This window comes from Ambystoma mexicanum, chromosome 6p, assembly GCF_040938575.1.
Source record: "Ambystoma mexicanum isolate Mex_15411 chromosome 6p, UKY_AmexF1_1, whole genome shotgun sequence".
Classification (NCBI taxonomy): Eukaryota; Metazoa; Chordata; class Amphibia; order Caudata; family Ambystomatidae; genus Ambystoma; species Ambystoma mexicanum.
In genome coordinates this window covers 1,178,838,757-1,178,862,437 of record NC_090935.1, presented here as the reverse complement: position 1 = coordinate 1,178,862,437, position 23,681 = coordinate 1,178,838,757, and the positions used below count along the sequence as shown (strand labels likewise).

The 23,681-nt window shown below is 46.6% G+C and overlaps 1 protein-coding gene across 1 annotated transcript in view; it reads right to left on the bottom strand.

Moving 5' to 3' along the window:
* LOC138510292 (annexin A1-like) overlaps nucleotides 1–23,681 on the bottom strand; it is a 109,931-nt gene that overhangs the window by 30,566 nt on the left and 55,684 nt on the right. The window contains exons 6-8 of the mRNA XM_069625823.1: nucleotides 22,382–22,472; nucleotides 13,387–13,466; nucleotides 12,830–12,886 (exon numbers count right to left, since the gene is read on the bottom strand). Coding sequence (XP_069481924.1) covers nucleotides 12,830–12,886; nucleotides 13,387–13,466; nucleotides 22,382–22,472 — 228 coding nt within the window. The remainder of the gene's footprint in view (nucleotides 1–12,829; nucleotides 12,887–13,386; nucleotides 13,467–22,381; nucleotides 22,473–23,681) is intronic.

Genomic DNA, 23,681 nt, shown 5'->3' with positions numbered 1-23,681 from the left:
GAAGGACAAAAGGTATTCCCCTGCCCTGTAACAGGGTGTTAATCAAGGGGAAATAAAGGATTACAGTGGAAGCTTTAAGAGCTATCAGTAACTGCACAGAAAGTGCAGTGTGCTACTTCAGTATAATGTAGATGCCAGACAAGGTGGAGGAAAGCAGGACACCAAACAATATAGCAAAGAGGTCAAAGGTTTCCCCAAGATCAGGGTAAAGGAATGAGTGAAGGTGGCAAAAGTGTCAAACTCACTCAGGTGAATCAGACAAAAATCCAAGAGTGGAAGGTGGAGAGAATTCCACTCAAGGAAAATCTACTCTACCAAGAACGACCCATGAAGAGGATTAAAATGCAAGATTCTACTCTGCTTTCTCTCTCTCATCAGCTTGCACTGCTCACTTTCCATCCAGGAACTCTTCCTTCTCGCCTACAACCCAGTTAATCTGGCAAAATAACTATGAAGTCATTTGTTTGCAGGGGCAACCAACTAAAAACACCAAATACAATTTGAGATTGCTACTAGCAATGGATCAAGGGGAAGTCTGAAGTACTGTGGTGCAGAAGAAAAATCCAGCTCATAAGTAGTCGACTGTCATGGAGCAGTATACATCAGATGTTCTGCAATTTTACAAGATCTGAAGCTTAAATTTGGGAACCGTCAGACAACAAAGGGCTGAACAATTTAAAATGGAAAATATGGAAGAAATCTTTAAGTATAAAATGGGATATAAATATGAAATGGAGAGAGTGCATTAAAGTCAATCGGCTTATAACTTACTTGCTAATGGGTCCAAATCAAAAGGTGTCATCTTCCCCAACTCGGCCAAACCTTAAACGATGTGGTGGTCTATTGGTGGGGAAAGAGTGGAGTGGGCTCCTGCCATTAGATACTGTTAGGGAGAATTCTCAGAAATATGCCAATTCCCTTCTACCTTAGAGACCCCCATCAGTTACTGGACTTTAGGACTTCATTTTTATCCTGGAGAGAGCGAGACCTTTTTTCCCCCTCTCATGTATCTTTCTGTGATTTGAACTCCTTTTCTTTTGGTTTTTGAGTCTACAAACTCCATAGACATCTTTGTACATTGTGACACAGCACCTTCAGTGCAGTGGCACAGGGAATTCTTTTATATTTCCCAAAAGTTTAAATACCTTCTCTTGGATAAACTACTGTTTCCCAGAGCAGTAGAGTGAAATTGACTTTACGTACATTTGTAATTTTCTAGACCCAGCACACACCATCTTACAATAAGGTGGCTGCAGGGGTTACTTCGTATCCCCTTTGTCTAGTTACTCATGTAACATTTTTATGCTACCCTTACTACAACTAATGGCTGGTGGCAGTGGTTTACTTTTTACTACCATTGTGTGTTTTTACCGCGGGCTGCGTTCGCAGCTGCAGTATTGCACTCATGGGTTCCCATTTTGTCAAAATGGCCCGGGTTTATTTTCCCCCTATTTCTTGTTGGAAAGGTCCTTCTTGAGATTTACTCTGCGTGCCAAAGCAGGTTTGGTCTGTTTGTTTAGTCTTTGGCGGGATTCACTGGTGAAGCCCGCCTCTGGCTCCAGTGCGTCTGGCAGGGCAGGAAGCAAGGGAGAATCCCTAAACTCCCTGTGCTTAGTCTCCTTGATTACAGGAATGCACCCAAAAGGTGATTGGCTGGCTGGCCTTGCAGGACAGCTACCCTGCTATGTGATTGACAGCTAAGCTGCGAATGAATGGGAGAAACCTGCATAAAAGACAAGGTCTTTTGCTTGGAAGGCCGAGTCGACCACTGCAAGAAGGAATCCGAATTACCTGGAACAGATGCTGAATTTGCCTTGACTAGATAAGCCCTGCAAAAGAAGACTTCTCCCCTTGGGTTGGTGGGACCAATTGACCCCAAGACGAACTCATCTGGAAATCCTCTTGAAGCTGGCTGTACTTCCACTGCTGCTGCAGGAACCGATGTCCAGGGAGAGGAACACCAGAATTGAGTGCATAATTTTTAAGTTGGACCCGAGCACCAGGAAGATCCTCCGGACTCCCAGGAAGCAGGACTAACTAAGCCTGAGCCACCTCAACAGAGTGCTGGACCCCAGAATCAAGGACAGTCTACCAAGTGTCAGAACCGCAGTGGTGCTATTCCAGAGAAGCAAAAACCGCAAAGTGCTGCTGAAGTTTTCTCATTGCTGTCGCCGACCTTCAAACCGTAGTGCAGTAGTCCCCATATGTCCTCCCTTGTCCCCACGACTGAGGCCCAGGAACACAAGGATCGGCCATACTACAACAGGAACAGAAGCCAGCTGGAACTAATTTCTACAGACCTAAGCTACTGTAAACTAAGGGGTACCTACCTCTTGCTGTGTAACTTGCTAGCTGTCAGGTGAGACTTGCCTTTGTTACCTTTGCAGAGTTGCTTGCAGCTTTGTCCATCACAAGCCTCCCAGCTTGTGGCCCAATAGGGATTTCTTTTTCAGTAAAAACTAACTTTGTGCAAGACGTTTTACTTACATTGGCTGTCCTGGCTCACTGAGACTCTAACCTCTGACTGCGTTTTTATCTGTTCCTCTACTTGTGTAGCTGGGAAAGGGTTAATCTGCATTGCATTGGGGGTTCAAAAGTACTTGACATTTTGAGAAACTTGTTAACCAATGTTTTCGCCCTCTAACCTCTTCCCTTTGACACCAAACTCAGTATTGCTTTAAACGTACAAGTGATATATCAAAGTCCACAGAGTCAGTTATTTAAGTCACCTCAGGGTGTGAGAAAGGTCTGTGTGCCATCGCCAATGATTTACTGAAAGTATATATCAAGTGTTACATATTTGCTCGCTTCTAAAGGCTTATTCAAACTGACTGTTAAATTGTTTAATCAAGAAACCTTGAGTATAAGTTTTATTTGAATACCTGTCACTGTGAAACTATGCTACAATCCTACAGCTCACACTGAGCCCTCTTGAGACAAGCCTGGCTGCTCAGCCACACTACCAACCTGTGAAGTACAGACGTATACCAAAGGTTGGGTTACCTTTAGCCAGGAGGACAAGGTTGGTGTAGTCTCCCACAGGGTGCTGCATACAATCTTGCCCAACAGATACCTAGGTTACAATCTTACTAACTCCATCTGCGGAACAATGTGGAGGGGTTAGGAAAGTTCTCTTGACTGCACCTCCATTACAGAACCCCCAAACGTGTTGCTTTTATTTTTTAATCTGACCTGTAATTTTTGCTGAAGCCTTGAGCTTCACTGCACTCGCTTTTGCTCATGTGTCATGGGGACATGTCATTCATGCTGTCAGTACTGGGAAACCTTTTTTCCCTTAGTCGTCTATCACTTGTGGTAACTTTTTATCATTGTATAATGCAGCTTAAACTGCAGTAAAATGGGGTACACTTTTGTTTTGCCCTAACACTCAGAATTGTTGGTTACTCTAGGTGTGCTAAAAGGCTAAGCTGGTGGCAGCAGTAACTTTTTCCCACTTTTGGGGACTTTGTTTTAGCTTTACAGCATTTACCTATTAACGGATTACTGGTCAAACATGGCCATGCCACGAGATCTTTGCTCATCCTTTTGACATCTTGTTCTTTAGCCTTCTTCCTGGCCTGAGGACCGGAACATCCTTACAAGAACTTCGTGCCCGGGAAAGCAGAAGCTTGTCGGAGAGCGCAGGGCCTTCAAAGCAAAAACATCTTTGTGGCCTATACCTCATCGAAAAACATGGCCATCAATGGTGCTAAATCCAAGGCAGGGATTTTCTATAACCTTAAGAAAGCAGAAGCTTTTGGCAGGCTGTTCGTTTGGTGGCAGGGTGTTGGCTGGGACCTTCTATTCAAAATCCACAAAGTGGTTTCATTGTGTCCGAGTGGTATGCATGAATGTTCCCGCCAGTGGTCCTGATTGGACCACTGCTGGGGTGTGTGTGGGATAGTCCCATCATTGGCTAGTGAGGGCAGCTGCTCCAACCTGGCTTTTAGGATAAGACAACCCTTGCACCATTCCTCAGAGATCCTGGAGAAACCTTAAGGAGCCAAGAATCTTATCGAGCTGTGAGACCTGTGAAGAAAATAGAGACCCGACTGAAGGAGGTCTGGTGGCCAACTTCTGCTGCTGTTCTTGAGGAGCCCCATCTTGCTGAAGATCTTTAGCAGTCCTGTGAAGGAGCTGCGACCCTTGGAGTGGAGAGAACATCCATTCCTGATGTCTGCTTGGTACCCTGCATCGAAGAGCCCTGCGACTGTCCTGTGGCTGACCAGCTCCGAATTTGGGCTACCGTGCTGCTGGCGTCACTGTTCAGAGTTACAACCTGGAACTTGGGGGATCTCAGCTGGCCCTACGACACTAACCTCTGAAATGTCAGCATCCTAGCACCAAGGGGACCCGAGATAGGAAATAGTCAGATCACAGCAGTTGAGTAACTTTGCATGCTGTGCTTCAGTGACCACCGTCCAAATTGCTTGCCTGACCCGAGTCCAGTCCTGAGAAGTATCCTGCATCGAGTTTTGCTGCATTCGTCCATCCAGAGTCCTTGCAACAGTGAAAGACACCAACCGGAGATCAGCTAGAACCTGCAAATCGAGGACTGCGACTTTGGTGGGAAAAGAAACCTTAGAATGTTTCTTTTGTCCTGCCAAGTCTGGGGAAGCATCAGAGTATGGGGGGTAAGTTACAGAGCTACCTACCTACCCTTATACTCCCATTATAAGTCAATGGGCATACAATAAGCTTTATTGTAAACACTTTTGGCTTTGCCATTGCTTCTGAAAGTTGGGGCTACTTCTATTAGCTAGATTAACTTATACTCCACTATTGGGCAAAAGCCCCAAGACAAAGGGCTGGACAGTTTGAGTTGGGGGGTGGGGGATCATCCTCTGGACCTTGAGTGAATAATACTAATCTTACCTTTTCAGGAGTTTGATATGCATTAAGCCCTACAATAAGTGAATGTATATATGGATCTATTTTTACCAGTGTTGTGTGACAACTCTACTTGCTAGTAGTAGTCTTCTATAGTGTGTTTTGGCCAATAAATAATTGCATTTGTATACATCCTGTCTAGTGTAATTGTGATTCCCATTGTGGACCCTTTACAAGCTCACCACCTCTGATGAACTTAGCCTAGATCGCCTGTCACTGCTACCCAAACTGGTTTATCTACAGCTCCCCAGAGTGGACCCTGTCACAATATAGGTTGGCCTTTTATACATCTGTCCACCAGGCCAGAGCATAGCAAATCAGTCCTAACAGGAGGGCATTGCTTAAACAAAAACCTCTACCTTATATTGCCCAGCCAATACGCTGATCTCCAAAATGTGTACATTTTCCATGTTCCCAAATTGGAGCTGGTATTATTGTACAGGTTGGATCTTTTACTGGTGGATTTAGGTGATTACCTTAATGTTCTACAGTGTTCTTTTTGGAAAGGTGCTTGGTCTGGCATCGTTACCAAATTCTATAATTCGTCACAAACTGGGGTTGGTGTCGATAAAGGCATGGTATGTATGGAGACAGCTGCTTAATTATTCCAAAATGCTCCAGCAACCAGACAATCTCTTGTATATTGATCTCCAGCAAATACTGAATGATTCATCGACCTACTTTAAACTTCAGATGCAGAACATTCTGGCAGGCATGGGTGTAACAGAGGGATCTTGTTTTTTTCCGAAGGTAAGTTAAATATGATAAGTTACTCACCGTAGTGAGTCCCCTTTCCTCCATACTGCATGGGTGTCCCTTCCAAGGGACGGGAGACGGAACCTTTTTCACCAGAAAAAACATTCCCTTTAAATTTAGAGGCGCACAGGGGTGCGTCCCTGGGAGCATGCACTGCCCTGACTCTGCCCTCCGCCGCCACACCTCAGTCCCCATAGACGTGTCGGCATTAGATTTAACATTGCCTAATGATACCAGTTTTATTAGGGGAGGGGTGGTGGGACGTATGTAGGAAAGGGGACTAAGGACTAAGAGTATGTCTTTCTTCCATACTGCATGGCTGATACTGAATCTAGCCCCAGGGTGGAGAGGAGACCCTCCTTAAGAAAACAGGTTTCTAAGAACTGTCTGTCCGAAAGCCGCGTCCGATCTAGAGCCGGCATCCAAACAGTAGTGCTTGCAGAAAGCTGACTGAGTTGCCCAGGTGGCAGCCCTGCTTATAACTTGCCAAGGGACCTGGCGCTGAAATGCGATGGCCGTTACCTTGACCCCGACTGCATGGGCATGCACGTTTGCCTGAAGCAGCTTGTGCTGCCCCTCGTATGCCTCTTTGATGGCAGAGACCATCCAGTGGGATATGGAGGCCCGATAGCCTGGTCTTGCACTTCCAAAAGTGACAAATAGGGCGTCTGACTTGCCGAAGCCCCTGGTCCTGTCAAGGTAGAATTTCAAGGCACGCCTCACATCTAGGCAGTGCAGAACTCTGTGCCTCAACTTTAGGATTAGCAAAAAACATAGGGAGTACTATTTCCTCATTTAGATGAAAGCAGACGGCACCTAGGCTGGGTGTGTCCGCAGTACTACTTTGTCCTTATGAAAGGTAGTATATGGTTCTGAGGCGACCAATGACTGGATTTCGCTGACTCTGCAAGCCGAGGTGAGCCGTCTTAATGGTGACCAGCCTAATGTCTGCAGACGCCATTGGTGCGAACGGTTTGTGCACCAGGGCACCCAAGACTATGTTCAGATCCCACACGGGGTGTGGGCTCTTGATGGGCAGGTAGAGCCTTGCGAGTCCCTTCAAATGTTTGACAATCTGGTTGGAGGAGAAGAAGATCCCCCCTCAGAGTTCCTGTAAGCCCTGATGGCTGCGAGGTAAGTGCGGCAAGTGTCCACGTACACACCCGAGTGGGTGAGGTACGCCGAGAAGGAGAGCACATTGTTCAAAGTACACGCCAGGGGTAGATTTTTTTGGAGTGTGCCCAATGGCAGAACCTAGTCCATTTACTTTTATACTGGGCCCTGGTAGCCCTGCTCCTAGCACCCTGTATGATCTCTAGATTAGCCTGGGAAAGGTTGAGGTGCCGTAGTGTTACCTGTTCAGGTACCATGCTTTGAGGGCTAATTTCTGGGGTGGATGACTCGTTTAGCAGGCACTCATAATTGTCGGCTCCCAGCCTGCTGAGCCTGTCTGCCTCCAGACTGGATTCCCCGGAAGGTGGACTGCCGTGAGGTAGATACAGTTTTCCAGGGACCACACCCACATGCTGATTGCCAATCTGCACAGTGGAGGGGACCTGATGCCTCCCTGCTTGTTGACAAAGTACATGCTGGTCAAATTGTCTGTCTGGATGAGGGCGACCTTGCCCTCGATCAGTGGGAGGAATGCTCCGTGCACTAGCCAGATAGCATTCAGCTCCAACCAATTGATGTGGTACTCCTGCTCCAGTAGGGTCCAGGTGCCGTGGACGAGTGATCGTCCAGGGTGGCGCAACATCCCTCGAGAGTCTCCTTGGTGAGGTTGACCTGTGGAGTGGGAGGCCGAAAAGGCTTGCCCGTCCAACTGTTGCAGTCCAGGGACAACCATGTGAGGTTCGGGTGTCAAGATGGAGAAACACTGATCGGCTCGGATTGAGAGCCCCACTCCTGGTTCCATTATGTAGTGAAGTGCAGCTGTATCCTCCTCATCCTGAGTCTCGTGTGGTGGCAGCTAATAGACCGCTGCCAAGAGACCCAGGAGGTGATGCTACCACCTGGCCGAGGTCAACTCTCTGCTGAGGAAGTGAGCAGTGGCCCTCTTGATGGCTGTGAGCTTTTCCTCAAACGGAAACACCTTTTTGGAGATCGTGTACCATATGAGACCCAAGAAGATCGGAGTCTGCGTGGGCTGCAGCTGTGACTTCTTGAGCGAAAAGCCCAGATCATGCAGTGTGTTCATAAGAGCATGGGAAGTGTGGTGCACCGCTTCCGGATATGTAGCCCTGACGGGCCAGTCATCGAGGTACGGTTAGATGTGGAGGGCAGCCACTGTATTCATGAGTCTGGTAAAGACCATGGGGGCCAAGTTGAGGCCAAAATGAAGAACCTTGTATTGGAAATGGAAGGCCATGATCCTGAAGCGTAGAAAGGAACAATGGTGCTGCCAAATCGGGACGTGCAAGTACAAGCCCTTCAGATCCAGGGAGCAGATCCAGTCTCCCTTGCACAATGTCTTCCGCTATAAAAGCTGGCATAACAGTCTTGAATTTTTGTAGAGGAGAGGTGGAGGGTGGAAAGGTCCAGCACAACTCAGGCCTGCCTGTTTTTTTTTCTGAATGGTGAACATCCTGGAGTAAAAGCCCAAGCCTCCCTGGGAGGCTGGGACTTCCTCCACTGCCTGACGCTCTACGAGTGACCGGATCTCTGCCAGAAGAGTTGCTGTCCCAACTTCAGGGAGTGGAGGGGAGGAGAGACTGGCATGGGTAGGCAGTACCCTGTGGATACTACGGAGAGGATCCAGTGGTCCGCGAAATTCTGGCACCAGAAATGTGCATGGAGAGCAAGCCTGCCGCCCACTGGAGACACGTCGACCCAGAGGGGCGTGTCATGCTTTCTTTCCCTCTGAGGCTGTTGCAGAGGAGGGGGACTGGAAAAAGCCCTTAGTCCCCCACTCCCTTTTTGTTGCTTGCGCCGATGTTGAGTCAGCGAGCGGTCAGGCTGCATGGACCTCCGTTCTTGAAAGCCACGGAACACTCCATATATATGCCCCTTGTCGGAGCATTGCTGTGACTGGGTGTACGATTTGGGCGTGGTCTAAGATGGATAAAGACTTGGCATTCTGTGAGCCATTTTTCTTTTTGTCCAGCTCCTCGTCCGTGGTGGAGTGGAAGAGGACACACCCCCTCCCCCCTCGAACGGCAGGTCTAATATGTGTTCCTGGACGTCCGGATTGAATTCAGTCGCACAGAGCCAGGCTGTTCTCATGTCTGTGGCGATGCAGATGGCCCGGCCAGAGGCCGGGAATGTGGGCCACGGTGGACTCCATGATGTCCTGCTCCACCAGTTTGGCCTCAGCCAGTCCTGCTTTGAAACACGATTGGCTCTGCATAGGAAATCTCTGAGGAAATCCGCAATTTCCTGCCATTACCTTTGGTTAGCGGCCGCCAGCATGTCATCAGCGTTGGACTGATGAAGATGCAAGGACGCGTTGGAATACAGCTTCTTCCAGTACACCTCCAAGACCTTCTCCTCCTTGCCAAGCAGCACCGCAGAGGAGGAAGCCGAGGACGACTGAGGCTTGGAGTACAGTGATGCAGCGGCGATCACTGAGGAGTGGGGCTGAGGATTGGCCGATAGCAAGAGTGCATCCCCCCTCCATCTGCCTGTACTGGGCATCCAGAATTGCCTGCTGGACCGAGTGGGGCTTGAGCCAACCCTTCTTTGCCAAGGCGACTACGTCTATCAGGATTCCAGTTTTAGAGAGAGGCATCGAATAAGGACTTCTGAGAGGACGCCCTCTACTGGCTGCTAGACCTCTGATTGCGGAAGGCCCAAGTACTCTGCCAGTCCTGCAAGATGTTCGTGGAAGGCCTTGGCTGACGAGGGCGTGCCGGGGTCCTCCTCCTTGTCAGGATCCTCTGAGGGTCTAGAGGATCCTGCACTGGTGGAGGAGTGATGGGAGACGGAGGCTGAGGTACGTGGAACGGAGGCTGTGGAGGAGGCTAGTATGGAACCGCCTGAACAATTGGTTGGGGGGCCAGAGCAGGTAGCAGAGGATGTGCGGGGGCCAGGGGCACCGGCGGAGGAGCCTGCGGCACCGGAAGCATTGGAGGAAGCACCTCCCTGATGGCATCTGAGGATAACCATGAGCCAGAGGAACCTTTCAAAGAACTGGTCCTCACAGGCTGGAGGGGTGGTAGGCGTTATGACGGAGTAGCGGGAATCTGCTGAGGCCACTGCATACCCTGCCCATATAGACGCAACGGGAACCTGCCCTGCGTAAATGGATAGGCTGTAGGACACATACCTGGTTGACACCAGTCCCACCTTGACACTCGTTCCTCGCTGAGCTCCCGTTGTGGCGTCAGAAGGGTGCTAATGTTTGGCACGATGGCCATCTGGTCAAACTGCCTTAAACGTGCCTGCGTCGTGCTGCATGGCTCGCTGGGCCCAGCCTCGTCCAGGACTCTTGAGTGTGGATCCTGAGGCCCACCCTGCTCCTCAGTCCGAAGCCTGGTAGTTGTTACATCCTCATCTGGGAGGCTGGTAGAGCCGAATTAAGGCACCCCACTCCCGGACATATTGCTGGTACTACGGCATGGCCCCTAAGACATAGTGCCGGTACAAGGGCGTTGCCCCTCCGGTGAAGACCCGGTACAAGAACCTTTCCGGTCCCTCAACACTCACCGGGAGGATCAGAGGATCCCCTCGGCCTGTAGGCCGGCAGCAGGAGCAGCCTCTGTGCACGTACTGGTACGAGAACCTTAGCGGTCCCTCCCGCACAGGTGAGTCCTTGTGAAGGAGTCTCCCTTGCAGGGTGTGATGGAGAACAAAGGCCCTACCTTGGGCCTGGATCGATGAAGTCATTCAGGTCCTCTGGAGGAGATTTCTGGAAGAGCTCCTTCCACCTGGCCAGTCTTATTCAGAGACCTTGAGGACAGGGCGTTGCACGCTGTACAACTTGCCAACCATGGTCTGGGCCAAGGCAACGTAGGCAGAGGGCATAGGGGTCTGAAGTTGGAAAGAGCCCGCTGCGTGATGGACCCCTGCTAAACCCTGTGGAAGTCGGCATGCACCGGGGAGGAGCGCAACGCCTGAGAACTGAGTACATGTGATAAAAAAAGTATCCGCGCGTGGAATTACATGGCCGAAGCCAAACCCAGTGACGCGGAAAAAGGGGACTGAGGTGTGGTGCCGGAGGGCGGAGTCAGGGCAGCGCATGCTCCCAGGGCTGCACCCCTGTGCACCTCTAAATTTAAAGGGGAAGAAGGTTTTTTTCTGGTGAAAGGGTTCCATCTCCCTTTCCTTGGAAGGGATGCCCACGCAATATGGAGGAAAGGGGACAGGACCTAAGAGTACTGAAGCTATTTAGGTAGGATTGGGTGATTACTTTAGAAGGACTGCACTTACTCCACATTTACAGAATATGAAAAACTCCCCCATAAAAGAAACCAAATTTCGACCTACTTGGTCCGTTTCCCTTGTAGCAATTTGCACAATATATATGCGCTTTAGGCTTCATCAACTGCATATGGGGGAGAGGAGTGGGCATTGGAAATCTACTGATCTATCCACAAGCCTGGAATGCTGTGTCTGTAGGTCCAAGGGTTAGACAGACCTTACAACACTGGGTTATGGATGGTCATGGCTCGAGGCTCCAGGCTTGGGATATTCAGTACAGTTAGTGAATGTTTTGGGACAGAATTTTCAAAAAGTCTTTTTTGGTCAAGGCTTCTGTGGGGTGAGAATGTTTTGTTGATTATTGCTTTATGTCATTTTCTAGAGGAAATTAATGTGATAAAAGGAATTACTTTTTGTTGCATGTTTTATACTGTATCTCTGTATGTGTTCATTTGTGTAATATTTAATTTAAACCAGGGTTGTCCAACTCCAGGCTCGGAATCCTGATGTTTTTCAGGATTCCTCATTAATATTCATGAGAACAATTGTGCATACATTTGGAATCATTGTATTGAAATGCATCTCACGAATTTGAATGAGGGGTATCCTGAAAATGCAACATGTTTCCAGCCTTCGAGGCTGGAGGTAGACCAGCCAGATTTTAACCATCTCACAAAAAAAAAAAACCAGAAAAAAAACCCACAAAAAAAATGGGTAGATCGGCTTAGTCCCAGTACATGCAACACAGTGGGAAAATATGGTTCACTACACCACATGCCAGATGAGGTCAATATTTCTTTCCCTGTATAATCTGTTCACATCATGTAGGCCATCTGCCTAGCCTATTCGAAAATATGAGGCAAACCAAGAACAGATGAATAGGCCACATACAGACCATGTCAAATTAAAAGAGCTTCAGAGGAGTTTTGCATGTTAAAATCTATTCAAACGACAAAAGCACAATATCAAAATTGAAATATTTGACTGGGAGAAAGCAATGCAAACATATTGAAGCTCTGTCTTGCACTGCAGGACTTGCTAATGAAGCAATAACCACCATTGGCCATAACGGTCCACTAAATTGTAGATGCTAGACCAAAGTCCAGCAAGAGCCTTTGCCAAGGGCTGTTACCACTCAGTATGCTCAACTGCCTCATTGTCACCACTAGCACCCTAGCAAAATGCCAAATGGGCCAGGGCCGAAAGTGAGAGATGTCTATAAAATAATGGGCAGCGGGTGCCATTGCCTTTGGCAAGAACCCCTCCCCCCTCTGCCCCATTATCAACATGGAAATGGCAAAATGAGCTTGGAATACCCTGGTCATTTACATGAAGTGCACCACAGTGACAGAGCGGGTGTGGTGACAGATAGTCCGAGAGAAGACTAGGCAAGATGAGCGCATAATGGGGTCCCAGCATAAGCCATGCGGCAAGCAGAGGCAGCAGCATGAAAACTATGCTCTCTCCAGGCAGTTACATCCCCATTCCTAGGTCCCTAAAGCAGCAGTCAGCTTGCCAGCCTAAACAGCCAGATTTTTTAGTATGCAGCATTGCAGCTATTTTCACCCACTTTGCGCATCTAGCTCAGCACAAGATTCAGGGTGCCAGATACACAGCGGAGGCCGGGGCAAGAGAATAGTTCAAGGAGGAAAAGGGCCACAATGAGGGGGCGAGACTCACCTGGCTTACTCTGTGGCATATGACAAGAACACGATTTTTGCTCCTTCATGCCTGCCTGGACTTCACTAAGTGCAATGATGGTTAACTATTTGACAAGTCTGCATTTCATGAAGGAATGGCCTACTGACAAAAATCAAGGTCTTACCCTTGCATCATTATCTACCAGCTCATCATTCACACGATTATCTTCACTCCGGTCCCCCTAAAATAAAATACATTAGCAGGTTAGTAAATAAGGGATATAATATAGTTCAACAAAAGCACACCAAATTAATTAAGTAAAGTGTTCGTGTTGAAATGCCAAGCTTGCCCCAGGCTACACACTAGTTCAATCAACTGTTAAGTTATTAGACAAATTGGCCAAGAAAACCCCCCAAAAAAGAAAATCAGAACATGCATCATAGTTATTCATCATATATAGATTGGGGCTGCACAGTGGCGCATGCTGGCATCACGCAACAATCCAAAACAAACAGCATTCCAGAGTGGAGCTATTGTACTCTAAAAAGGCACCCACACATATAGAAAGGAAGGTTAGGTGAACAACCCCTTCAAGGCAAAAGCCAATGTGGTCTGCCAAAATCTTAAAATATGAAATGAAGGAAAGAGCGGGCAGGGGTAGCGAATGGGCATTAATAAGCCTAGAATGCAGCAGATTCAAGCAGAGCAGATTGTTTTTAATGTGGGCACGGCATACTGTACCTTGGCAAGTGCTAAAAGTGCCGTCCGAAAATCTCCTCCAGTGTCGCCAGAAATGTCTTTGGACAGTTCACATTTAAAAGCTAACAAAAAACAAAAGAACAATCAAATTCAATAGGTTCATCCTAAAAATGTCAACCTCTATTCGTGTATTTACTATTTTAAGACCAGTTAGGCTTAGTTAGGAATGGATTATATGCAAACATCTTTTTGGGTTGTCCTGTAGCCGAGGACACATCTCTGGCATTTAGAAAAAGCTGCAGGCTCCGGGATCCTAATGCTGCAAAGGCACAAACATCGTGCCTGCCCTTTGCACACTAACAGCTCCCAGTGAAGCAGCAGATTGTGGTAATCGTTGCCCGAGTATCACTGGCAGTCTGAGAACCCCGCTTCCACCAATCGGGTCTGTACATGAAGTTTACCTACAGCCAAACAATATTCAATCAAAGTTTCACCAGCATTTCCCTCACCACATCACTTGGCCAGGATTGCTTGAAATCTTCTCACCTTTATATTAGCAACCTACCCAACCCAAAGACTGAATGAAGCAAAGTGAGTGGATTTTAATTTCAGGAAGGTGGCTTGCCTGATCTACCTTAAAGCTGTAGAGGAGTGCAGGCTTAGGCAGATGGCTTATATCATCTCTGTTCCAGCTAATTGATTTCCCATGCATTTATATTGCACCAGGAAGCCACTTGTGGAATCAGGGAATGCCTTAAAGTGTAATATGGCGTGAGGAATTGGCACATTTCTGCAAATTCTCCTTTCTACCTTAGCGACCCTGAGCTTTGCTGGACTCTAGGACTTATATTTTGAACCTGAAGAGAGACCTTTTTCCCCCCACTCATGTATTTTTATCCGACTTGAACACTGGTTCTTTTGTTTTTTGTAGTCTGACAAACTCCATAGGCATCATCTTTTACATTGTGGCACACAACACCTTCAGTGCAGAGACACAGGGAAGTCTTAGATTTCCTAAAGGTTTAAATAGCTTTAAGCAGTGAAGTGAAATTGACTTTACTTACATTTGTAACTTTCTAGACCCAGCACACAGTATCTTACAATAGGGTGCTGGAGGGAATACTTAGTATCCCCTTTGTCTAGTTTCTCATGTAACAATTTTATGTTACCCTTTCTACAATTAATGGCTGGTGGCAGTGGTTTACTTTTAACTACCGTAGTTCTACCGCGGGCTGCGTTCGCAGCTGCAGTAAAGCACACATGGGTGCTCATTTTGTCAAAATGGCACCCTTCTTTTTTCGCCATTTCTTGGTGGAAAGATCCTTCTTGAGATTTACTCTGCGGGTCAAACCAGGTTTGGTGCCTTGTCTTGGCGGGATTCATGAGTGAAGCCTGCCTCTGGCTCCAGACTATCTGGCAGAGGCAGGAAGTGAGGGAGGTGCCTGAAACTCCCTGTGCTTAATCCCCTTGGTTACAGAAACACACCCTAAGGTGATTGGCCGGATGACAGTCCGGCAAAGACAGCCACCCTGCTGTGTGATTGACAGCTAGGTTGGAGAAACGTGCATAAAAAGGAAAGGCTTTTCGGCTTGGAAGGCAGAGTCTACCACTGGATGAAGGAATCCGAAGAACTTGGAAGAGTCACCTGCTGCAACTCCTGGACTGTTGGTTTGCCCAGTGAAGCCCTGCTGCTGTGCTGAAGCTCCGGATTCGCCTCAACTCGAGAACCCCTGCAAGGACGATGACTTCTACTTGGTGGGACCAATCAAGTCCAAAGTGAACTTGTTTGGACATCCTCTTTGAGCCTTCTGTACTTTCATTGCTGCTGCTTAGAACCGAAGTGCCATGGAGAGGAACACCAAATGGAGTGCATCACTTAAATCAGACCTGAGCTCCAGGAAGATCCTCCGGACTCCCAGGAAGCAGCACTGGCCATGCCTGAGCCACCTCAACAGAGTGCTGGACCCCAGATGTGAGTGAGTAAGGTCCGAAGTAATATCCGAGAACCCACGGTGGTGCTTTTTGCTGCGACACGAGAAGATGAAACCACGAAGTGCTGCTGAATTGAAGTTTGCCCATTGCTGCTGCAGACCTTCATGTTGCAGTGCAGGTGTCCCCAGGCGGCCTCCCTCTTGTCCCCATGACTGAGGCCCAGGAACAAAGGATCTGCAGAGCTGCACAGAAACAGAAGTCAGCTGGACCCAGTTCCTCAAACCAAAGTTACTGTGAAACTAAGGGGACGTGCCTTTTGTTGTTGTACCCTTACTTGTTCTCAGTCGAAACTAGTCTTGGTTGCTTCTGTAAAGTTGCTTACAACTCTACCCATCAAAAGCCTCCCAGCTTGTGGCCCTACATTGATTCTACTTTTCTTCAAAGACTTCTAAAAACATTGTGCAATACTTTTTACTTAACTGCAAAGTGTTTCAGCTCACCTAGACTTTTGTTCAATTGAAATTTGCTGGCCTGGTTCCCTAAAAGACTAAACTCTGACTTTGTGCTTTAACCACACCTCAACAAGTCACATTAGATAACTTCTGGGGCTGGGAAAAGGTTAATTTACTTTGCGTTAGAGGTTCGAAAAGTACGTACCTGTTCAAGAATATTTGTCCGATTGGTGCTTTATTCTAATATCCCCTTTTCTTTGACACTCCTCAGTATTGCTCTAAATGTACCAGTGATAATGTCCAGTGTCCTAGCTATTTAAGTCACCCAAGTGTGTAGGAAGTGTCTGTGCCATCCCAAATGGGTACTTGCTGATTTAGAGAAACTAAGTGTTTTTTGGAGTGTATTTGTGGATTACCATTATATTGCCCCTTCTGAAGGCTTATTCAAACTGAATGTTAAATAAATTAATTATTAAAGTGTTTATTTGGATAATTGTGAATCTGTGTAACCACCCTACTGCTCACATTGACCCCTCTTGAGATAAACCTGGCTGCTCAGCCACACTACCAACCTATGTAGTACAGACTGATACCAAAGGTTGGGTTCCTATTGCCAGGAGGCCAAGGTTGTGTAGTGCACCCAAAGGGTACTGCACCAAATCATGCCCAAATATGGAGACACAGGCACATTCAAATGCCAGATTTTATAGGTGGGTCAACTCTGGGTATGCTGCAAAACTGAACACCTCATGGTAATAACGGGAATCTTGCAGACAGGATATTTGCTGAACGAATAGCTTTATCCAACCACACAAAATACAGGTCTCATTGGGTGGTTCTTAACATACATTCCCACCACTACCGTATCCAGGGGTGGACTGGCCTATAGGGAACTCTGGAGATTTCCCCGTAGACCCCTGCACCCTGGGCCTCATGTGGTAACCCATTTCCATAGGAAAAGGTGCAATATGATGACAATTATATCCAGTGCCTCCTATGATACCCAGCCCACCTCTGCCCCCATCTCAAAACCCAAATCACAACCATAGGGCTCAAATATCGACATGTCATAGGTTGCTGTAGGTTTTGGAAAACGTTGAGTGATGGATTTTGGGAGTCTTTAGCTGGGTAGTCAGAGTGAAGCTCTGAATGGTATGGTGGAAGCTTTGAAGACATTTAAACTGTAGATGCAAGACAGGTAAGCGTCACAGAAGGGTTAGGGGCCAGCAAGCCAAATACTCCATATGCTGCTACAAGTACACCATCCCTACAGCTGGTATGCTATAGACATTTAAAACTCCCTATGTTTTAGCACATACATCCTTTAAGGGAAGTTCTGCATTCCAACTAAAGTCTTGAAAACATTAAACATGCAGCCACTGTTCAGACCATTTAAAAGGAGGTAAAACAGGTTTCTGAAATGGCAGAGGTTAGATTTTCAGAACCAACCCTGGAGTGGGATTCTGGAAAGCTAACCCAGTAAACCTGCAAGGGGTTTTCCTATTTGATATATCTGAATTCTGAAGAGCGAGCTACAAGGCTTGGATTTGGGTACTCAAACTTCGTGGCAGGAACAGTGGACATAATGCTGTTAAAGAAGTTCTGTGAATCAAACTACGTGCCACCAGATGACACTTACGCATTTACAAAACTCTCAGGTAGAGTGACTGAGCAGTCAGGCTACAATTCAGGAGGCACGCTTAGTGTGAAGTAGACTGCCAAGGAAAGATGTCCATACCGGCAAGTACAAATATAGCTGATCTGCATAGAGTTCACATAGTAAGGAAAGTGAAACTCACTAAAAACCAGTGGTCGAAGTGGGCGGGAGCGGTCGGGAGTGGTGCTCCTCTACTTTTATTTAAATTTTACTGTTCCTATACTTTTATTTTAAAAAGGAATGTTTTCGTTTTAAAACAAAAGTGTAGGAAGAAGTTAAAACTTCACTTTCAGTGCAATGCACTGAGCGTTCCCCTAAATAGCAGGAGAATGTTTTTTGGGGTTTGTATTGTGCGTGGGAGGAGGCGTGGCAATGGGGTTTGTGGAGAGTGGTGCTGACCAGTAGGGAACATAGTTCCACTACTTCTTTTGTGCACTTCGACCACTGCTAAAAACATACATCCACAGGTTGATCATACACCTATGTTAGTATTCAACAAAATTATATACGTGTTATACATTAGGATGCTTCCTATTGGAGGGCGTAGGGGTTGGGGCTAAATTGATAAAGGGCTATAATACGCCAAAATAAGTGCCTCACTCATCCCAAAAAGGATCTAGCCCAAAAAAGGCTGATATGCTGAGGACCCCATCCAACAGTTTTACGGCAACTGCTCTGGGATTGAAGCATACCGTTTTAAGCAGGCACGATTCATGGGCATATCCACGCTGAACATGGATTCTAGAAATTAATACGCACTTCTGCATGGTCTCTGCTTGCAAGGAGGCTAGGTGCAGCGCCAGAACCTGCCTAAGGGAAAGGAGATTGTTAAGAGGCATGGTATAGAGGAGTCCTGCCTCGGACAGACAACATTTTCTTTCAAGTCACAAGAAAGAAAGGGTGTGTGGCGTGAGGGGCAAGGCCAACCCTCATTGCCACAGGATCGAACACGTTTTCCGATTCCTTGATCAGCTGAATTCAGACATGGGCGACAGCTTAAGATGCATATTGGCTTATTATAATTTTTTGGCGAACTGCAAAGGTTCTGCAAGGTACATAAGCTGCATGCCTGTGTCAAGAAATCACCAAGCATGTGGCTCTATGACACAAGCTCATACGAGATGGCAGAATCCCAACCTCTCCTATTTCAAGTGCGACCAACAATAACTCACTTTATGGAACATTTCTTTTTGGCATTCAGTCCAGTATTTATAAACAGGACAGCTATGTCCAACAGAAGGCATTAGATTTCAGAGAATGAATAATTAGTAGTAGTTGGTCTACTAGCTTTAGAATGTAGTTTTCGTGTGGATTTCAGTTGAGTGGGAAGAGAAATTATTTGCCATGATCGAGCGCAAACCTTGACAGCAAACAAGGACCAGAGGAAAAAATAAACAGTGAATGGGTAGGCCAGTTTAGATGGTTTATCCCATTCAGTGAAGTTCACATATGTAGACCTCCAAACATGGAGAATAGTAACATTTTGTGGATTCTTGGCAACGTCTAATGTAAAAGGGACGCATAGCCCTACAGGAATGCCTAGAACTGATTTTCAGGCATCCCGGCGGGAGGTGAGAGGCCACCCAAGTTGATGAAAAGGGTGATGGACAATAAGGTCCAGCAAAACTGAAGATCGTGTAGAAGAGCAGGAAGACAAGATTTCGGGGTGATGGCATAACAGTACAGTGAGCCACACAAATTACGTTATCCAGTAGTACACAAATACTAGATTAGGCCTTCAAAAAGCTTAGCATGAAAAATTAAAGCAACTCTAAAAACACCCTATAAAACACACATTTTTGTAATCAAAACTTTAAAAAAAACAGTTCAATAATGAAGACAGTAAAACTAAAATCAGGAAAGAAATAGCACAACGTGAAGATGTATTTTTAAAATCGACCCAGGGATGTGGGGCCGGTGGGGGTGGGGAGGATTTTAGGAGGCTGCCCTAGTCATGGTGAATGGGAAGTCCAAGCGTTTAGCCAAAACACAGTAAGGTATTGTGGGAGAGTGTCAGGCTTAATCTTAGGAACGAGTAAGTGTGGTCTAGGGCCCCAATGAGTTCACACAGAACACCACTATTCAGCTAGACGTACATATAAACAGATTAGCCCTTTGAGATGCACCAACAAGGAGGTATAAATAAGGAGAAATAAAACTAGCAGATTATCACAGAAAACCAAAAATCACAAATATATACATTCACCAGAAGGTTCACTTACAATGCAGTCAGTAATTTGGCTGCAGGTACAATGATTAGAACAAATTGCAAGTACAATACCCTTTACTTAAGAAGTCCAGTCCCAAGATGTATGGTGCCTAGTGCCCAAGTCACATGTCCCAAGACAAGGTTATCCAAGGAAGGTACTCTCTAAAAAGGATGTGATGAGCTTCTGTTGGGGATTTCAATCAGTTCAAATCCATTTAAAAGTGGAATTACTGTCCAACGAACAGTAAATTCGACCCTTCAAGTCCCAAGGCTATCCCAAGGGTAGGATACTTGACTCCAGGTTCGACAACCAAAGGCAAGTAAAGCAGGAGTTCTGTGAGAAAGGGCTTTGAATTCAATGTTATCCTGTGGAGGACAGACACCCTCACCTCCCCAACCAGGTCACATGGATCGTCTAGCGGACGCTGAGGACACAATCCTCTGTCCTTTGTTCAGGTGAGGGATGGCCAGGAGTTGCAGTTTAGAGTGCTTGTCAGTCAAACTTCAAGATGAAACACCAGAGGATGAAAAAATGCAGACCACTTCACAGGATGGAGGAAGGAGAGTTCCAATAACAGTCACCCGTTGCAGGCAACGACAGGAGATATTGAGGTCACAGAAGCAGCTCCAGCACAGGTTTCCTTTATGCTAAGCATACATTTCATGAGAAGGTGTATTCTGGCACACGCTGGCGACCACCAGGCTTCAACACGGCTCTGGTAGTTCATGAGGGAGCAGGTCAGTACATCAGGGCCCAGGGACACTGGCACTTGGGGGATGCAACCTAGAGACTCGTTGGTCCCACTAGCCCAGAGTTCAAAGCACTAATGAGGGTCTTCTGGAGGCAAAGGAGCAGGGATTCACTAGGCCAGTGACTGGAGAGGATGGAGATCCACTGCAAAAGTCATCCTTAGCTTGTCACTGGGCTGCTCTTCGCCATAGGATTCTTGGCTCCAATGTACAGCTGAGCAATGTCTGCAAGAGTCCTCTTATCCAGATTCGGAGGTGGCAGTCCAAGCCCACCAATGGAATGTATCATCCACATTCAGCCAGCAGTTGTCCAATCAGGGACTACTTGGTTCCCACCTGACCAGCAGCAGATTCTGGAACCAAGGGATTTGGACTTGGACCAGACCGCCCCAAACCCTTCCCTTGTGCTCACACAAACACACTAGCCCGTGAAAGCAGCAGCTTTTCCAGGCAAGTGCATGACATGCGATTTCCTGACCTGGGAGGGCAGCAAAAAGGCCAAACTACAATAAGGCCATAGAATAAGTGACAAACATTGGGCAAGGCCATTTTAGGGCGCTTTGTGGTAAACAGGAAAAGTGCATGAGTAAAATAAAGTAAAAACGTTACTGCCACCACCTGCTTGTCTTGGCACATAAAACGTGACCAAAAATACAAAAGAAGAAAAAGTTGAGGATACCAAGTATCCCAATTGCATTGAAAGGAGTGGGTTCAATTGCCAGAATGCATCAATCAAAGAGAAATAAAGTTTCTCAGGACTGACAGTCTGAAGGGCCAGTCAGTTTCCACTGAACAATCAGCAAAATAAGAAGTACACAAATATGCAATGATTAGGCATTTAAAACACCAGGCAAGTAACAACTCGAGTCAAATATTACACTTCCTATAAAACAATATACATTGGGCCTCATCACGACCCAGGCGGTAAGGGGTTTACGGCGCCGTAAACAGCGCCGACCCTTACCGCCTGAGTACGAGGTCCCTTAGCGCCATGGCGAATTTAACACCTGCTTTTAGCAGGTGTTAAAATCCATGGCGCTAAGGGACCATGGAGTTAATTACGCCACCGTAATTTACGGTGGCGTAATTAACGCCTTCCCCACTCCCATTATGCCCTATGGGGCAAAAATGGGAATGGGGAAGGGTAAATGGGGATTGGGGACTTACCGCCCCGCCAAGGTCCGAATGGGCCGGTAAGTCCGCCAACCACCATGGCGTAAACGTAGTTTACGCCATGGTGGTAAAGTCACGGCCCAGGCGGTAACTTACCGCCTGGGTCGTGATGAGGCCCATTGACCCTTAAAGAAAGTAAGCATAGGATTGAATAACCAAGCAATGCCATCTAACCCCAAAGCAATTAACATGTTAGCAGTGCTGAAATGGAAACCAATTTCCTCTGGGAGCCCACCATCCAGTGTGAGGCTAGGATTGGCGGCAAGCAGTTCAAGCTTGACTGGCTGGCAACAAGGTTAGCTTCTTGCTCAAACAAGAGAACAGATCCATACCAGTAAACTTGCCATTTACAGGGATGCACAAAGTGTAATTTTTTTTATCATGAAGAGGCTCTCGCAGAATACTGGTCCCATTCCTGTGCTGGTCAATTAATGAGTCCGAAGACAAACTTGTAAATTAATGTTAGCACTATGCAACTGCAAATTTTAGAGTCATCAAAATAAAAAAATAAGGATATAATAAATATGAAGGCACACTGGATTCTGTGGTGCAAAGGGGGGCAGGATTCTACCTGACATGAAGGGACATTTGCCAACTCCAGTCCTGGGAAATCGCAGAGAATAATGGTGGCTATCAAGCACTTGAAGAAAGCACCACTCAAGGGCATAATCACTGTTCCGTGCACAATTTTAAAATGCAATTTTGAATGTAAAAATGGTCCAACTGAAAACAAATTTCACTGAATAAGCAAAGGATTTTACAATTTTGTGGTCTATTCCACATTAGGCTTCACCTGTAACTTAACTGCCAGTATCCAGATATGTTAAACATTTACACGGAAGTGAAAGTGACAAAATGTAGTACCTTCTTTGTAGCATTTATTGATTTCGCGCAACTCTTGGTTAGTTCTGGAGCAAAGTATTTCAATTAGGGTGTCTTCATCTGTTCCTAGGCCCTGCCGAGGGAAGGGGTGGAGTGAAGGAAAGAAACGGGTTTACCTTTGAATTCAAAAATGCCACAAAATCTGACAAGATATTTCAGCTCTGACAGTTTATCCGAATCTGAAGTCCATAAACCAAAACACTACACATAAATAAACTTAGAATACACAAATTTAAAAATACACAGTCCATACTGATGCCCCGCAGTGTCCAAGAACTTAAGACACGCCTTCATGCAACGTCTGACATCTGGATTAGAGGGAAAATATAATCTTGGAGAGGGGGCAATTTCTGTTATGAGTGTTCACAATGTGCTTCCTTCTATGCCTTCCTCAGATATTCTAACTTGCCCCAGGCAACAGTTGATTGATCTGCGTGCATTAGAAACAAAAGTGCGGGACGACAGAGTAAAATTCGCTTCCCTCAGGAGTGGGTAATAGTTTGTTTCCTGATGTCTTGGTAGTGAGTGCAAAACAAGACAGTGTAAAAGGTATCCCTTCGCAACCCCACAACCCAGACAGGCCGCAATCTGGTCCTGCCCCTGCCATTTGTGTAACGTCCCTCAGCAAGAGCAGGTTTAGGCGTGCCTTAGTAAGAGCCGCTGTACAAGTATGGTTGAATAACGTCATTTTGGATACATGAAGCCTGTTGGATTGTAGTGCAAGTCCAATGGATTCTTGTTTTATTGTAATGAGCGAGCGGAAGGCCCTCTTGTACACTTCTGCTAGTGTCAAATTTTGGGCCGGGCATTGAAAAGACGGCGCATTGACACATTCAGATATACGTTTCAACCATGGTGTTTTTTTGCCAATGAGGGACCTGCAGTAGAGATCTGACAACGTCCTGTGTCAGAGTGGCTCTCATATTTGACCAAATTCCCAGGCAATGCAAAAAAGGGTGCTTCATACCAATCGTCACCAATGTGGGTAATACCCAGTTCAGGTTAGGGCTGAACATGGAAGGTCCAACAGTTTTTTCAGAAAATAATTCTGACTTCAATTGCATTTTCAGTAGCCCCATAGTTGGTCACGCACTTTATGCATGATACACTTCCATAATGAGACTTTGTGGTTTACCCTGGCACATTTTCATAATTTTACGATACCCCCAATGCCGGTTTCATTTTTGTACTTTGTCTCTGAACATGGGCCATCCCACTCAAGTTGTCTGAAAAGCAGATGCCAAAATAATCAAACTCTTACCCTGGAAATGACAGACCCATT